We start from the raw sequence: 18,584 nt of genomic DNA on the forward strand, positions 1-18,584 counted from the left end.
AGATGCTAATGACACAAAGCGCGTTTATTCATCACCAGAATATTCTTATGCAATTGGACACTGGAGAATAACGCGACTCCAAATAGTCTGAGTGTGTAATAAGAATTTTTGTCAATCGGGAAAACCCGCTATGACAGCTTTGTTTTGACTGCAGCGGGGGAGAGGAAGTTGCTTGCGTTTGGGAAGTGTTTGTGAAAGGGGAGTACTAGGCTTTGTTGAGTTTCAAAGCAGCCACCAAGTACACTTATCAAAAGCTTGAATAAAATAAACAAGTCAATTGAATAAGTTAACACTCGGCGGCCGCCCGAAGGCAGCCTTTGAAGCGAAGTGAAGCGTAGTGAAGCGTAGTGAAGCGAAGCGTTGAAACAGAGTGAAGCAAAAACAATAACACAGCTGAAGCAGGGTGTTGAAGCAGGATGATTAAGAAGACAGCCAAAGCAGGGCAGGCGCAGCAAACCGTACATGCATGATCGTTACTATATTTAGAATCACGTCATTACTATTTTTGAAACCGTACATGCATGATCGTTACTATATTTAGAATCACGTCATTACTATTTTTGAAACCGTACATGCATGATCGTTACTATATTTAGAATCACGTCATTACTATTTTTGAAACCGTACATGCATGATCGTTACTATATTTAGAATCACGTCATTACTATTTTTGAAACCGTACATGCATGATCGTTACTATATTTAGAATCACGTCATTACTATTTTTGAAACCGTACATGCATGATCGTTACTATATTTAGAATCACGTCATTACTATTTTTGAAACCGTACATGCATGATCGTTACTATATTTAAACACTTGTCTAACAGTGCAGGCGCAGTGTGATACTTCTGTTGTTGCGCACAAACAAGCACTGTAAGTCTAAGACTGGGACTGTTGGAGCTCTGATGTGACAGGAATATGCGGCGTTTCTGACCAGTACTCTCTGTACTCTTCGATCTGGAGCATCTCTTCGATTTGTTTAAGTTTGCCCATGATAAAACTGATTGGCAAACCAACAGTGGTAAATCGCGGAAATGCATAAAGCGATCTAGCAACGGCGCGTAGTCTACGCGCATGAACATCGGAATAGCCAGTTTTTGCTTTCAACCAGTCAGCCCACGTTTCTTTCATTCTCCCTTCTTTTCTTTGCTTCTCCTGCCATTGTTTGCACATAATCAAAAACTGTCCAAACTGAATGTAAATTAAGATTTGTTGTGCGTCCTGTCTTTTGAGATTTCTCATCCCTTTTTGCAGTCTTTCCACAATATCTTTTTCATTTTCTGCTTGAGCAAAATAAGCATTTGTGAAAGCTTCTGTGGATATAGCATGGCTAACATCTGCTTGGTTTGAAACGAGATAGTGATGTAAATCACTTGGCGTTGTTGGTTCTACTCTCTTTTTCTTTCCGTCTTTTTCTTTGAACAAATCTTCTATCTTCCTTTTTGGTTTTTTGGGCAGTCTCATTAATCCTTCTGTTTTAGCCTTAACTGCTATTAAGGCCATCTGCTCAAAATATTTTCTATTCTCTTCTAGTACATGCTGTTCTTCTTCTGTCCAAAATTCTGATGGTGTTGGCGCTGGTAGTGGGACATTACAAGCTTGTTCCATGTCAGGTAGAATTAAAGTTGTTGGCCGCCTAGAATAATCTAACAATTCTTGATGTCCTGAGCTAACCCTATAGATTCTTGAGACAGGCAAAACACTTTTCTCACAGAAAACACGTCTTCACACCACCACAGCACCAGGAAAAATGACAAACACACGCTGGCTCTTTGGAGAGCGTCTAAAAATAAAGTGGCTTAACCAGGTTGCAGGCCTGGCAAACACACGCTGGCTGTTTGGAGAGCGTCTAAAAATAAAGTGGCTTAACCAGGTTCTGGGTTACTGATTCCGACAGACCCGGAATTGGTTCAAAACAACCTTACTTTACTGTATTTTTTTTTGTATGGATTTATGCAGTATTTTTCTGATTTTGTCGCATGTTTCATTTTAGTAAAAGTTTAGTCCAGAAGCCTATTTTGCGTTAATATTTAGGGTCTGTCGGAATCGGTGAGCCAGAACGTACATTCCCCCTTTCTCTCACCCCCGCAAATGTGGAATGCATGGGATTCACTCTGTCTGTTTATCTATCAGCGCGCACTTCTAGAGATCTCAGGTGTTAGTTAACTGTTGCTTAATGGGTAGAGCGGACCATCTAGGCCAAATCAGGACCCCACAAGTTTAACATTACACAACTTTAAATTAAACCAATTTTAAACAAGAAGAGCAAACGCTCGATCGAGTCACTTTCGCAGTTCTGAATATTATATGAGGCATCAGATGGACAGGAAGAAATTGCTATTCACAACACAATGAGTCACGTTCACATAAAATTTGAGCCCGGTCACTTTTATAGTTTCCGAGAAAAGCCCAACGTTAAGTTGTGTGTTGCCGAACAGAAAAGGCTAGTTATCTCCCTTGTTTTTCTGATAACGTTCGTAAAAGGCTACAGATGTAAATACTTTGATGTAAAGAATAATCCTACAAAGTTTCAATCACATCCGATGAACTTTGTCAAAGATATACAAGAAGAGCAAACGCTCGATCGAGTCACTTTCGCAGTTCTGAATATTATATGAGGCATCAGATGGACAGGAAGAAATTGCTATTCACAACACAATGAGTCACGTTCACATAAAATTTGAGCCCGGTCACTTTTATAGTTTCCGAGAAAAGCCCAACGTTAAGTTGTGTGTTGCCGAACAGAAAAGGCTAGTTATCTCCCTTGTTTTTCTGATAACGTTCGTAAAAGGCTACAGATGTAAATACTTTGATGTAAAGAATAATCCTACAAAGTTTCAATCACATCCGATGAACTTTGTCAAAGATATAAAATGTCTAATTTTTCCTTTGACGCTAACCTGTGACCTTGAAAAAGGTCAAAGGTCAACGAAACCATCGTTAAAGTGTAGAGGTCATTGGAGGTCACGACTAAACAAAATATGAGCCCGATCGCTTTGATAGTTTCCGAGAAAAGTCCAACGTTAAGGTGGTGTCTACGGCCGGCCGGACGGCCGGCCGGACAGACTAACACTGACCGATTACATAGAGTCACTTTTTCTCAAGTGACTCAAAAATGTCTAATTTTTCCTTTGACGCTGACCTGTGACCTTGAAAAAGGTCAAAGGTCAACGAAACCATCGTTAAAGTGTAGAGGTCATTGGAGGTCACGACTAAACAAAATATGAGCCCGATCGCTTTGATAGTTTCCGAGAAAAGTCCAACGTTAAGGTGGTGTCTACGGCCGGCCGGCCGGCCGGCCGGCCGGACAGACTAACACTGACCGATTACATAGAGTCACTTTTTCTCAAGTGACTCAAGTCAAAAAACAAAGTCAGGAACGTTACCCGAAGGGAACACAAAAGTTAAGTGGAAACGCTACGTGTCAATGAACTTTAAAATTCAAATCTTAAAATAAAGGCCAGACTCCCTTAAAAATCCAAAGAGAGCTGTAGAGCTGGTCTCCATAAAAATCTGTTTCAAAATAGAGGAGTATCTCAGGTGTGTATTGGCCGATTGAGCTGAAATATGGTGTGCAATTTGGACATTTAGGACACACGGTGGTAGCAAAAAATAGGCCCCTACCTTCTACGAGATACTGCAAGGGGATTTTCTAGTATCTATCGTGTACGCTACTGGTGAGTTATGTAGGGTAACTTTATTATTTTGTGCGCGAGTTCTGTCTTCTGCATAATCGTGCATACTCGATCTGTTCGCAGCTTTCCTCTTTGGGGACAGGGGGTGTCATAATACTAACCCCCTCAACGTCAGCGATTGTAATTCATGCGCCCTTCGGTTTCTTTGGCAAGATGAGTGTTTCTACAGACTAAAGGGTGGCTGAGCGTTTCTACAGACTAAAGGGTATCTGAGCGTTTCTACAGACTAAAGGGTATCTGAGCGTTTCTACAGACTAAAGGGTGGCTGAGCGTTTCTACAGACTAAAGGGTGGCTGAGCGTTTCTACAGACTAAAGGGTGGCTGAGCGTTTCTACAGACTAAAGGGTGGCTGAGCGAGGCTGGAACCTGACCCACAGTCCGTCCTGTGCCGACATGTGAGGGCTCATCTTCATTCTCCTGGGCGGGTACTGCAATGACAGCAGTCCGTACTGAGTTCACATGCAGACTGGCAGACAAGCAGACAGATAAATAGACAGGCAGGGACAAACACATGCACACACATGCATGCTTGCATACACGCGTGTACAAACACACACACATACATACACACATTTCAGACATATGCGCACTCACACACACCAACAAACACTCACGAACACACACACGAATGTACACACAGACGCACTCATGGACACACACACTCTCTCACACACACACACAAACGCACGCTCTCTCACACACACGCACGCTCTCTTTCTCACACACGCACTCTCTCTTTCTCTCACACACACACACACACACACACGCACTCTCTCACACACACACACGCACTCTCTCGCTCACACACTCACTCTCTCTCGCTCACACACACACACACTCTCTCTCACACACGCACACTCACTCTTTCTCTCTCACACACACACACTCGCTCTCTCTCTCTGTTACCTGTGACTTGTCGCACAAGACAGGAGCGTACATAGTCCTTCAAGATGGCGGCCAGAGCCATATACGCAGTTCTAGCTGGGCGACACACACACAAACACAGTCTCTCTCTCTCACTCACTCTCTCTCCCTCTCTCTCATACCGGTGACTTGTCGCACAAGACAGGAGCGTAGTCCTTCAAGATGGAGGCCAGAGCCATACGCAGTTCTAGCTGGGCGACACACACACAAACACAGTCTCTCTCTCTCTCTCACTCACTCTCTCTCCCTCTCTCTCATACCTGTGACTTGTCGCACAAGACAGGAGCGTAGTCCTTCAAAATGGCGGCCAGTGCCATACGCAGTTCCAGCTGGGCCAGCCTCATCCCGATACATACACGCGGCCCCGACCCGAAGGGCACGTAGCTGAAGGGGTGGCGATCACTCTGAGCTTCGGCTCCAAACCTGCCATCAAATGGGTATTCAAATGAATCCTGAAGTTGAACGCGCAGTACTTTGTTTGTTTGTTTGTTTGCTTAACGCCCAGTCCACCCCGAAGGGTGATATCAGGGCGGTGCTGCTTTGACATTTAACGTGCGCCACACACAAGACAGAAGTTGCAGCACAGGCTTCATGTCTCACCCAGTCACATTATTCTGACACCGGACCAACCAGTCCTAGCACTAACCCCATAATGCCAGACGCCAGGCGGAGCAGCCACTAGATTGCCAATTTTAAAGTCTTAGGTATGACCCGGCCGGGGTTCGAACCCACGACCTCCCGATCACGGGGCGGACGCCTTACCACTAGGCCAACCGTGCCGGTAACGCGCAGTACTCATTCCGCTTTAAAAAAGATGCGTCTCAGATCCTGTCCAGATTTTAACATGGCGTAGGAGGTCCCTTCTACTTTGTAAGTTGGTTATATTAAAGGATTTTTTTTTTAAACAGCCTGGATGCGCTCTGTGCACATTAAGAATGTTTTTCATGAATTATAAAATGCATATGTTTTTCATGAATTATGTTTTTTAAGCCTGTCCTTAATAGAGCTCAAATTCTACTTAGGGAAGAGTTTGCGAAGTCTTTGACCCAAAACTCAGTGCTACAGCTTCCTGCGCCTAGCTTTGTGAAGTATACTTCGAATAGTCGACTTTGCCTAGTGAAGGACAGGCTTAAGGACCGCTAGACATTCCTTCAGCCACAAATCACAACAAGCCAGGCTGTTGATTGTTGGTGGGTGTCTCAGTCTAAGACGAGTGGAAGGATTTGTTTGTTTATTTGTTGCTTAACGTCCAGCCGACTACGCAGAGCCATATCAGGACGAGGAAGGGGGGGATGAAGGGGGCCACTTGTCAAGCGATTCCTGTTTACAAATGCACTAACCCATTACTTGTGTCCCAGCAGGCTTTAGTAAAACTAAATTAATACCTACTGGAAGATTACCAGTTTCCAGTATGTTAAAATAGGCTTAACTTATCTACTGCTGGACTTACATCAGAACACTAACAGATTAAACTATACATGAATCGCGAGACAAGCGGCAAGAGAAGAGATTTTTGGAAAAAATACAGGTGAATGAGCAAGAAGGCAGAAAAAAGAAAAGAATTCATGAAGAAAAAGAGAGCATGACAGGAAAGAGGAACCAAAAATCTACCTAACAGCAAACTAGAAAGCTCCTGCGGTTCCAAAAACAGGAGGGGCCTTTAATTTCATAACCTGTTGTTGGTATTTGGTGGGTGTCTCAGTCTAAGACGAGTGGAAGGATGGCCGTATCCCATCTATGATGACTGTTGTTGCTTTTTGGTGGGTGTCTCAGTCTAAGACGAGTGGAAGGATGGTCGTATCCCATCTATGATGACTGTTGTTGGTATTTGGTGGGTGTCTCAGTCTAAGACGAGTGGAAGGATGGTCGTATCCCATCTATGATGACTGTTGTTGGTATTTGGTGGGTGTCTCAGTCTAAGACGAGTGGAAGGATGGTCGTATCCCATCTATGATGACTGCTGTTGGTATTTGGTGGGTGTCTCAGTCGAAGACGAGTGGAAGGATGGCCGTATCCCATCTATGATGACTGTTGTTGACTGTTGGTGGGTGTCTCAGTCTAAGACGAGTGGAAGAATGGCCGTATCCCATCTATGATGACTGTTGCTTTTTGGGTCCAGCAGACCATATAGGCCAAATCAGGACCCCACAAATTTAAATTAAACCAATTTCAAAAAACAAAGTCAGGAACGTCACCAGAAGGGAACACAAAAGTTAAAGTCGAAACCCTACGTGTCAAGGATCTTTAAAATTCAAATCTTAAAATAAAGGCCAGACTCCCTTAAAAATCCAAAGAGAGCTGTAGAGCTGGCCTCCGTAAAGATATGTTTCAAAATAGAGGTGTCAAAATACTTCACTCGTAAATCATACAGATCAGCGCATTCAGTGAGAAAATGTATCACAGGCGTGGCACCATGGTGCCTGTCCCATCTATAACCTGGCCAGATCTCAGGTTTAACATCGGAAGTAAAAAAAACAACCACCAGGCGCGCAACACAAAAGTAATAAAATGTACTCTTGCAAGTGAAAACTACAAGTTTTCTTTTTTAACTGTTTAATTCTAAATCTAAATAGTTGTTTCAATTTAACTAAAATGTTCACCTTTGTGGATCAAACATCTCGGGCTGGTCCCACAGCTGCGGGTTGTGGTGAATGGCGTACACCGGAACCAGAACCAACCAACCCCGGGGGATGTGGTAGGCACCCAGTTCAACATCTTCCGCTGCCTGTCGCAGTAATCTGACGAACAAAATAGTTCTCGCTTAATACACACGTACATGTACTTTCTTTACATGAAAAACATTTGAGAATCAGCAGACATTCAGGTATGCTTTACAATCACACAAAAACTGCGTTCGGGAGTAACTTCAATGGGAGTTTTACGGACTCTATACGTATTGTGTACGGGCTTGAACGTGAGACAAGCTGAGCTAAATACAGCTCATTAAGGGGCCAGTGCCACCTAGCGGGGGGTGTATTTTTTGTTATTTTTTGTCTAGCTGCCATTTATCAGTCAAAATGTTTTAAATTTTGGCAAGACATCAATCATAGAGTATAGTTTTCTGCAATATGAGTATTTTTGAACAAAAACGTGTTTGAAGCAATTGTGAAGAATATTGTCTAAATATGCTATTTTTAGTAACACAAAATAAGGAGTTGACTTTGACACAATATTTTCACACACTCCCTTTTCACATTAGTTCTTTTCTTAGTTCTGTGTGTGTGTGTGTGTCTCTGCGCAATAATGAAAGAGATAGAGAGAAAGGAAGAGGTTGGTTGGTTATGTTTGTTTATAATCTCTTCAGCAGTTAATGCTATTCTTTTCTTTATTTCTTTCTTTATTTGGTGTTTAACGTCGTTTTCAACCACGAAGGTTATATCGCGACGGGGGAAGGGGGGAGATGGGATAGAGCCACTTGTCAATTGTTTCTTGTTCACAAAAGCACTAATCAAAAATTTGCTCCAGGGGCTTGCAACGTAGTACAATATATGACCTTACTGGGAGAATGCAAGTTTCCAGTACAAAGGACTTAACATTTCTTACAGTTACATACTGCTTGACTAAAATCTTTACAAACATTGACTATATTCTATACAAGAAACACTTAACAAGGGTAAAAGGAGAAACAGAATCCGTTAGTCGCCTCTTACGACATGCTGGGGAGCATCGGGTAAATTCTTTCTCGTCCCAACCAATATGGGACTCCCCCTAACCCGCGGGGGGTAATGCTATTCGAGACCAACGCAAGTTGGTTTCCATTTTTAGTTCACATGGTCAACTCCATGGTTGGTTGGTTTTTGGGGTTTAATGTCTCTTCAGCAGATGCTAGCTGCTATTCGAGACCGATGCAGTTATTTTCTTTTCCCTTCATATGGCAAGTTCTACGTTTCAGACTATTTACATTCAAATCTATCACTGTAAAAGAAGGTTCTAAAAATTAATAATTTTCACTTCTGGTACTTTAAATCTTGTAAAAAATCTTGATCTCTTTTAAAAAGTTAAAAATCTTGTCCGGGGGAACATCCCGGAATAAAACCTTCAGTGTTTCCGCATTGTAGTGTTTGTCTCGAAATTCTTGAACGTCTACACATTTTGTGAGAACATGTTCTAATGTCCATGGTTCGTCACATCCAAAACAGTATGGTGGATCTTCACCTTTCAGCAGATACGAATGTGTAATGTGACTGTGCCCAATGTGTAAGCGACAGAGAACTGTCTCTTCTTTCCTGTTGAGGCGACATTGGGGTAGGCTGTCCGACAGCTGGGGGACGATCTTATGAAGTTTATTTTCTTCACATTCGTCCCATTCACTCTGCCATAGGTACTTTATGTACATGTTGGTGCGAGTTCTGAAATCTGAATGCTTTGTGTGTTTGTCAGTGATGAGTCTTTCTCTGGCTTCTTTAGCAGCTTGATCAGCTGCAGAGTTGCCTCTAATTCCAACATGGGATGGCACCCATGCAAACACAATCCTTTTGCCTTCTTCAATCAGAGATGCATGTAGCTCTTGGATTTCGACCAACAGTGGGTGATCTAGCTGAGTTCTCTTCACGGCGGTAAGAGCCGATAGGGAATCCGACAGAATCAGGAAGTCTTTCTTTTTTGACTGATATACCTGTTTCAGAGCTAGCTGTAAAGCTTTCAACTCTGCAGAAAATACAGAACTGTCATCCGGAAGACGGGCCGAAAAGGCCCTATCGAGTTTAGGACCTGTGACAGAAGCTGATGCCACTTTACTTTCAGCTTTGGACCCATCAGTGTATATTCGTTGATGGGAAGGAAACTCGGTACAGAACTGGCTAAAACACTGTTTAAAAATCAAATCATTTGTCTCTGACTTCTTTAACCTTGTCAGATCGAGTCGAACAACTGGATCTGGCAATGTCCATGGTGGTGTTTCTGTCCATCGATTTTCACTAACATGATCGAGTTTTATCTTTGATTCGGCCAGATGTGACTGAATCCGAGAAGACAGAGGTGCTCGATCATTTGGGTGACTTTCAAAAAATTCAGAGCATTGTGGTTGAAATACGCATTGGTAGGCTGGATTTGTAGGCATAGCTTTCAGTTTCAACACATAATTTAGGGTGAGTTTCAGGCGTCGCAGCCTCAGAGAGGGTTCTTTGGCCTCAAAATATAAGGACTGTACTGGAGACGTCCTGAAAGCTCCCAGACAAAGACGTATACCCTGGTGGTGTATTGTGTCTAATAGCCTTAGGTTGGATTTTGCGGCTCCACCATAGACGACACAACCATAGTCCAACTTGGATCGGATTAAAGCACGGTAAAGTCTGAGTAGGACTGTGCGGTCAGCACCCCAGTCCGTATGAGAAACCACTTTCAATACATCCAGAGCTTTCAGACATGATGTTCTCAGATACTGGATATGTTTAAGGAATGTTAGTCGACGGTCAAAGGTCAGTCCTAGGAATTTAAATTCTTCAACAACCTTGACAGGATTACCATTCAGGACCAGAGAGGGTTCTGGCATGGCTCCCCTTTGTTTGCAAAGATGCATACAGACAGTTTTGCTGGTGGAAAATTTGAAACCGTTCTCCGTTACCCATTTTTGCACCTTGTCTATACATAATTGAAGCTGCCTTTCCACTCTATGTAGGGATTTGCCACGCACACAAAGTGCAAAGTCATCAACAAACAAGGATGACTCGGATCCTTTCAGTACTGCCTTTACTATGTTATTGATTTTGATGTTGAACAACATGGGTGATAGAATGCTTCCTTGAGGAACACCCATCTCTTGTTGACAGAACTCTGATAGGTTGGGACCGACCCGTACTGTAAAAAATCGATTACTTAGAAATCCTTCCACAAAAACAGGGAGACGTCCACGAAAACCCATTTCATGCAAATCAGCTAAAATGCCGTGTTTCCAGGTCGTGTCGTAAGCCTTCTCGAGGTCAAAAAATATAGCTAGTACATGTTCAGATCTCACAAAGGCCTCTCGAACGAAGGTCTCAAAACGTACCAAATGATCAGTGGTGCTGTGTCCCTTTCGGAAGCCACATTGCACATCACTTAAGAGGTTTTGTTTTTCTAGGTACCACACCATCCTAGCGTTGACCAATCTCTCCATGGTTTTACACAGACAGCTGGTCAAGGCTATCGGACGGTAGTTGCTGGGGTTTGTATGATCTTTACCTGGTTTTGGAATGGGGACAATCATCGCTTCTTGCCATGAAGGTGGAAAGGATCCACTCTCCCATATGTGGTTAAAAACCTTCAGCAAGACCAGAAGACAACTTTCTGGTAGGTGTGTGAGGAACTGATAATGTATTCCGTCCAGCCCCGTTGCTGAGTTGTTGCATTTTTGTAAGGCTTGTTTGAGTTCAGTTATACTGAACAACTTGTTGTAGTTCTCCTCATTCTGAGATGAGAAGTTTATGGGTTTACGTTCTTGGGTGGCTTTGATTTTTTGAAAATCTGTGCAGTAATTTTCTGTTGATGAGTTTTTTTCCATTGTTGAAGCCAGAACGTTTGCTACTTCATTCTTTTGGGTTATAAGGGATCCATTTACCACAAGGTGGTTAATTGATGCAGATCCTTTTTTCCCTTTGATTTTACGAATAGCATTCCAAACTTTACTTGATGATACCTTAGAGTTTAAGTTTGAGCAAAAAGACCTCCAGGATGTTCTTTTAGAATGTTTTATGACAGTGCGACTCTTAGCGCGAAATCTGAAGAAAGTCAACTTCTTGCCAAGGGTCGGGCATCTGTAGAACCTGTGTAGACTTCTCTTTCGCTCAGATCGGGCTTCTTGGCATTCTTTATTAAACCATGGCACTTTAATGCGGTTGTTTGAAGATGTTTTTGGGATGTACTCAGTGGCAATGTCTTGTAGAGTGTTTGTAAAAATAGATGATGGGTCGTCACTTCCATCAAAGACAGTGTCTTCTGTGAGTTGGACAGAACATTCGGCAGTAAAAGACAGCCAGTTTGCCTTGTTCAGGTTCCATCTCTGGGGGGAAGCTTCTTCCAATCCATCTATTTGAGACATCAAGATAGGGAAATGATCGCTACCACATGTGTCATCATAGACTTTAAATTCAAAGTCTAGAACAAGAGAGGTGTCGCAAATAACTAGATCTAGTATGGACTTGCATCCTGTTGCTGGATGGAGATATGTTGGTACTCCATCGTTTAAAACGCATAGATTACGATTGTCTAAAAAATCTTCTAGAATTCGTCCTCTCGTACTTAGAGAGTTGCTGCCCCATAAAGGGGAATGAGCGTTAAAATCTCCCATTAAAACAAAGGGAGCTGGAAGCTGATCAATAAGATTTTCAAGATCGTGCTTCGTGTAACATTTGGATGGTGACAGATATACACTGCAGAGAGTGATGGTTTTATCTAATGTCACTCGTGCTGCGACGGCTTGAATGTTTGTACATAGGTTGATCTCACTACAAAGTACACTTTTCTTAATCAAAAGAGCAACTCCCCCAGACGTGTTATTGTCTGAATGGTTTCTAAAAACATTGTATCCAGATACATTAAAATCTTTGTTTGGTTTCAGCATTGTTTCCTGTAATGCTGTAGCAACAGGATGAAATTTGTGTAAAAGTAGACATAATTCTTCATAGTTAGCTTGGACCCCTCTACAATTCCATTGAATAAAATTGGCTATGTTTGTTTAGTTTTAAGAAATTTCTGCCTCCATACCCTCTTCGTCGGATAAACTCCCAAAATGATTGTATAGTGTGATGGGATTTTTCTCCATTTTTGGGGTGCGAGGCGATCTTTGGGGCAGAGTAACTTTTCCCTTGTCCGGAGGTGTTCGTGGTGTGGATTGAGTAAGGTCCACTACCTCCACTACCTCGACGGCCCCCTTCCTGTGAGTTGCCCTGTGAACGGGCTTCTGGGTTGGGGTGGTGAAGCGAACCTCACCAGGAGACCCCATAGGGTCCTCAATTGGGGTGGTGAAGCGAACCTCACCAGGAGCCCCCACAGGGTCTCCAGTTGGGGCGGTGAAGCAAACCTCACCAGGAGACCCCATAGAGTCTCCAGTGGGGATAGCCCCACCTGTGCTTTCATCTGTCTGTGTACAAATACTTTTGTTTCTTGTGGGCTCTGTCCTTTTCAACATGGACGGGCCTGCCTGGACACCCACAGACCTATATGAAATACTGGTCTGGGTGGGTGTTGACTTTGTTGCAGGTCTTTGACTGACTGCTGCCGCAAAACTTTTCTGGAAGGAAAAAACATTCGTTTTTTCAACCTCCTTCCTGGCGTCTGAGAAAGACATCTTTTTCTCCGTTTTTGTTTTTTGAATGGCCTGTTCAAACTTGTATTTTGGACATTCTCTGGAGGACGGGGAATGGTTTCCCTTACAGTTTGTGCAGGTGGGTGGTGATGTGCAGGGACCTTCGTGAGGATCTCCGCCACACCTCTCGCACACTGCCTTCTGTTTACATCCAGCCTTTGAATGTCCAAATCTTTGGCATTGGAAACATCTCATTGGTGATGGAATATACAAAGTCACTCTTATTTGAACAAATCCCACTTTTATTTTCTCAGGGATGGTTGGTGTACAAAAAGTGACGAAAAGGGTGTTGGTGGGTACTCTGATATCGCCCTTCCTGATCAACACCCGGTACACATCAATGACACCTTGATCCTTTAGGCCTTCTTTTATTTCAGCCTCACTGAGGCCCTCCAGCTCTCGGCATCGGATGACTCCTTTGCTGGTGTTCAGGCCTCTGTGAGGACTGACCTTGACCGGTCTATCAACAAATTTCTGACCATTCAGACGGAGAAGACCATCTGATGCCTTTTTTGAAGGGCATTCAATCAGTAGAGAACCATTTCGAAGCCTCTTAATGTTGTCTATCGTTGATGATACTCCTGCAATAACCTTCTGTATCGCAAAAGGCGAAAGTTTGGAGATGGGCTGTGCCTCATCTGCTGTCTCAACAACAATGAAACGGGGCCAGGCCTCGCTGATGTTGTTCTTTGTTGCTCTGACTCGGACTTCATCGTCAGAGTCAGAGTCAACGCAGTATCTTCGTTTGTTTCCGTTTCGGGTGCTTGAAAAAAAAGAAGAAAAAGAAGAGGTGGCCATGTTTGAGGCCTTTATCTTCGTCGCATCTGATCCCCACCCACCACGGAGCCCAACAAGGGGACGCTTAGGTGGAGCGGTTATCCAACTCCAGAGCGCCAAGGATACAGATGGATATACGCAGCGATAAGAGGAAACATATGGTATCAATCTGTAATAGGAGATTTAACTCTTTCCAAGCGGAAACGGGTTAGGTAACAACTTGGCATAATGTTCGTCAACTCTTTCCAAGCGGAAACGGATTAGGTAACAACTTGGCATAGTGTTTGTCCCGACTACCGCCGCCCCCTCCTACCGCCGCTTGCTCCTTTAGCCAAAGGTCCGATGCAATATGCTCAAGACATATACCCAGACTTGACCAGCCGATTGATTGAAGCGGGTAAGCCTTTTTCAACCTCCTGTCTTAGATAAAGACTGGGCCAAAATGATGTGTTGGCGCTACAAAGTCGCAACTAAGTAAACCCCTCAATCATCAGGTCACCAGCCCAAACCGGTACAGGTCGCAGCGCACGGCAAACACGCTGGGTCTTAAGAAGACCACAGAGAAATAAGGATGTGGAAAAGAAGACTTTTGGGAAGTGAAATAAAGGTGACGGATCCAGTCAGGTAGAAATAAGACAAGAAAGGAATCAGAAAACTGCAGGGAATAGTAGGGAGAGTTTTTTGGAAGGAAATATAGGTGAAAGGACTGGTAAGGCAGAAATAAGACAAAAGAAGAGAAGTAAAGGGGTGGGGTAGCTTGGTGGAAACACTCCCGCCGCGTGAAGGCGACCCCATGGGAGCGGTCAACTCCATACTTAACACTATTAACAATGAGGTCTGGACACTAGAGAGGGAGTGTGTGTACATGTGCATGCATGCGTGTGCATATGTGTGCATGTGTGGTCATTAGGGGTCATGAACAACAGTTGCCCTGCATCCGTCAAGCCAGGTATATCAATCGAGTGTTAGTTAGTTAGTTAGTTAGTTGTTGCTTTTTGGGTCCAGCGGACCATTTAGGCCAAATCAGGACCCCACAAGTTTAACATTGCACAAATTTAAATTAAACCACTTTCAAAAAAGTCAAAAAACAAAGTCAGGAACGTTACCCGAAGGGAACACAAAAGTTAAGTCAAAACCCTACGTGTCAATGAACTTTAAAATTCAAATCTTAAAATAAAGGCCAGACTCCCTTAAAAATCTAAAGAGCTGTAGAGCTGGTCTGCCTAAAAATATGTTTCAAAATAGAGGTGTCAAAATACTTCACAATCGAGTGTTAAAACTCACATGTTTGCCGGTGGGTAGAGACGAAGCGCCTCACTGATGCACATGTCCAGGTAGGTCAGAGTTCCCGCATTCTCACAGTTCACTGACATCTGCACACACACACAAATATATATAAGGCACACCCGATACCTGAATTTTATGACTCCAAAATCTGATTTTTCTTTTTTAGATCCTTACAGAACCGAGTCTTAAAACAGGTTGGTGGTTGTTTTTCGTCTCCAGGACCAAAGCCCCGGGGGGGTTGTGTTGTGTTGTGTGTGGGCATCGTCATCCGAGACCAATTCAGCTTCAATCTTTTTCTCTCTTTTGTTCTCAGTCTACTCTTTGAAATATATTCACAAGCACTGTAAAGGAAGAGTTTGAAACATTCAGGTCTATATTTTTTAAAATTTTTTTTTTTTTGCCTAACGCCCAGCCGACCACGAAGGGCCATATTAGGGCGGTGCTGCTTTGACATATAACGTGCGCCACACACAAGACAGAAGTCGCAGCACAGGCTTCATGTCTCATCCAGTCACATTATTCTGACACCGGACCAACCAGTCCTAGCACTAACCCCATAAGGCCAGACGCCAGGCGGAGCAGCCACTAGATTGCCAATTTTAAAGTCTTAGGTATGACGCGGCCGGGGTTCGAACTCATGACCTTCCGATCACGGGGCGGACGCCTTACCACTAGGCCACCGTGCCAGTTCAGGTCTATATAATATACAGGGTTTCAAAATAGAGGGTCTCAAAACAAAGGTTTCTTTCTTTATTTGGTGTTTAACGTCGTTTTCAACCACGACAAAACAAAGGTGTCAGCATACTTGCAATGAAAGGACACCTTTAGGACAAGCTGAAAGTGTCCACAGGTTCAGGTGGCCTGTCAGAACAGGGACTTTTGGGGGCGAGGGGAGGGGGTGGGTCATTTAACGAATTAATGGACAAAGGAAAACAGAATGCGAGCGGTTCCAAGGTTCCCACCAGGTATGTTTAACGTGAAACCAAGAACTGCGGCTGGGATGCACAGAACCAACAACAAGCTAGAAGCCTGAGAAACAGAATCCGTTAGTCGCCTCTTACGACATGCTGGGGAGCATCGGGCAAATTCTTTCTCGTCCCAACCAATATGGGACTCCCCCTAACCCGCGGGGGGTCTCTCGATTCTGGCAACGTTGCATCCGACAGGAAAACGGCGCTTAATTGTGTCAACACTACGACCTCAGCAACTACAGACCAATCTCTCTAACTGCATTCTCTTTGCAATAGAACACACGCAGAGCATCACCAGGTTCGGGATTCGCCCTTTACTGATCTGCTTGGTGTTGACCTCGTCAAGATCTTCCCCCTGGATTACATGCACCAGGCTTGTCTGGGGGTGATGAAGAAACTGCTCCTTCTCTGGTTAAGAGGACCGAGAGAAAACAGACTCTGCAGTCGTCAGGTCCAGGAAATCAGCATGAGGCTCACCCAGCAGCTCCGCCCGTGCATTCCAGATTGCTTTGCTCGCAAACCCAGAGGCCTACAAGACATCGACAGGTGGAAGGCTACAGAGCTGAGGCAATTCATGCTGTATACTGGCAAGGTAGTGTTGAAAGACATTTTGAGAGAAGATCTGTACCAGCAGTTCCTTGCTCTTTCTGTTGCAATGTGCTTACTCGTGTCCCCAAATCTTGTAGTGCAACACAAGGACTATGCCCAGGGACTGCTCGTCTTCTTTGTACGCAGGGGTCGCGAACTCTACGGTCAAGAATTTCTTGTATACAACGTGCATGCAATGCTCCACATTGCAGAGGATGCAGAAAACTTTGAAGGTCTGGACAGTTGCGCAGCATTCCCATTTGAGAACTACCTGCAAAAGTTAGTTAGTTAGTTAGCTGTTGCTTTTCGGGTCCAGCGGACCATAATAGGCCAAATCAGGACCCCACAAGTTGTTGAAGCATCGTCGTCACGCTACAGGTGTTGTGGTAGCGGTGAAGGACGAAGCGGGCTGCTCGACGCTGTACCATTTCTAGATCATTGGTCTGCCCTATTTGGTGTGGGTCCCAGACTGTGGATGCATACTCAACAATTCGTTGTACCATGGCTTTGTAAGCGAGCTCCTTGGTGTTCTGGGAGCAGATTTTTAGGTTTCGTCTAAGGACAACCGATTCTGTTACTGGCCTTGGCACATATGTTCTCGATGTGCTTTCCCCATGTCAGGTTATTTTGGACGGTGACTCCCATGTAAACTGCTTCCGTCACCGTTTCTGACCTTTGGCCGTGCATGATGTAGCTTACAGGAGGAGCTTTGGTCTTGTTGCTCCTGACCAGTGGGAGGCTGCAGCATTTTTCGGGATGAAAGGACATGTCCCACCTGCTTTCCCATTGTTCTAGTTTCGTCAGATATTTTTGAAGTTCCGCTTGATCTTGTGTGCAGGTAACTAGGCCATGCTAGGCAGTTCTGGAAAGTAAGTTTGTTTGTTTGGTTGTTGCTTATGGGGTCCAGCGGACCGCAAAGGCCAAATTAGGACCACTTGAAAGAAGGTGATACGGCGTTCTAGAAATAACATTATATAATTATCATGATTATTAATTTCCATTTTGTGTGGAGCCTTGGACTCCTTTTTTTCTTCCAGTTTCTCAATCTGTGTTTAAAGCTTTTCTTTGGTTTCAGTGAATGCGGGGATATAGCTCAGTTGGTAGCGCGCTGGATTTGTATTCAGTTGGCCGCTGTCAGCGTGAGTTCGATCCCAGGTTCGGCGGAAATTTATTTCAGAGTCAAATTTGTGTGCAGACTCTCTTCGGTGTCCGAACTCCCCCCCCCCCCCCCCCCCCCCCCCCCCCCCCCCCCCGTGTACACTACATTGGGTGTACACGTTAAAGATCCCACGATTGACAAAAGGGTCTTTCCTGGCAAAAATTGCTTAGGCACGTCAGTTAATAATTGTTTACCTGTACCCGTGTGACTTGGAATAATAGGCCGTGAAAGGTAAATATGTGCCGAAATGGCTGCAATTACTGGCCGTATAAAATTTCCTCTCACATGGCATCACTGCAGAGCGCCTAGAACTGTACCCACGGAATATGCGCGATATAAGCCTCATTGATTGATTGATTGAACAGTCAAGCCTGCCCCCAAGAGGTTGGTTGGTTGGTTTTTGGGGTTTAATGTCTCTTCAGCAGATGCTAGCTGCTATTCGAGACCGATGCAGTTATTTTCTTTTCCCTTCATATGGCAAGTTCTACGTTTCAGACTATTTACATTCAAATCTATCACTGTAAAAGAAGGTTCTAAAAATTAATCATTTTCACTTCTGGTACTTTAAGCCCCCAAGAGGAGTGGGGAGAAGAAAGGGGTGGTGGAACAGCGCAGCGTGGAGATTCAGATGGAGGCCCATGCGGGTTTGAACTACCAGTGGATCTCCCATGGCCTTGACACCGTGGACCACACCGCCAAAGCCTCCACCGTCATCAACTCTAACGCCCTGGAAAGTAAGTGAAAATATCAGATATCAGGCCTCCTGTCCATGTAGGATTCAAAACAAGTTCGATGACCCCATATTTGTTTTGTTTCTTTCATTTCTAGGGGGCTTAAACTTTGTAAAAATGTCATTTTTAAAACAAGCCCCATCACAAGAAGACCACTTACCGTAAAT

General features: G+C 44.1%; 1 protein-coding gene across 1 annotated transcript in view; it reads right to left on the reverse strand.

Annotated features, from left to right (window-relative positions):
• Window positions 1-2,084: 2,084 nt before the first annotated feature.
• The window catches only part of LOC138949719 (cytochrome P450 3A7-like), a 109,950-nt gene continuing 93,450 nt past the window's right edge, over window positions 2,085-18,584 (reverse strand). Inside the window, exons 12-15 of the mRNA XM_070321514.1 lie at window positions 14,966-15,054; window positions 7,224-7,361; window positions 4,884-5,046; window positions 2,085-4,127 (exon numbers count right to left, since the gene is read on the reverse strand). Of these exons, the coding sequence (XP_070177615.1) occupies window positions 4,038-4,127; window positions 4,884-5,046; window positions 7,224-7,361; window positions 14,966-15,054 (480 nt within the window). The 3' untranslated portion in view covers window positions 2,085-4,037. The remainder of the gene's footprint in view (window positions 4,128-4,883; window positions 5,047-7,223; window positions 7,362-14,965; window positions 15,055-18,584) is intronic.

Source organism: Littorina saxatilis, linkage group LG16 (assembly GCF_037325665.1).
Source record: "Littorina saxatilis isolate snail1 linkage group LG16, US_GU_Lsax_2.0, whole genome shotgun sequence".
Classification (NCBI taxonomy): Eukaryota; Metazoa; Mollusca; class Gastropoda; order Littorinimorpha; family Littorinidae; genus Littorina; species Littorina saxatilis.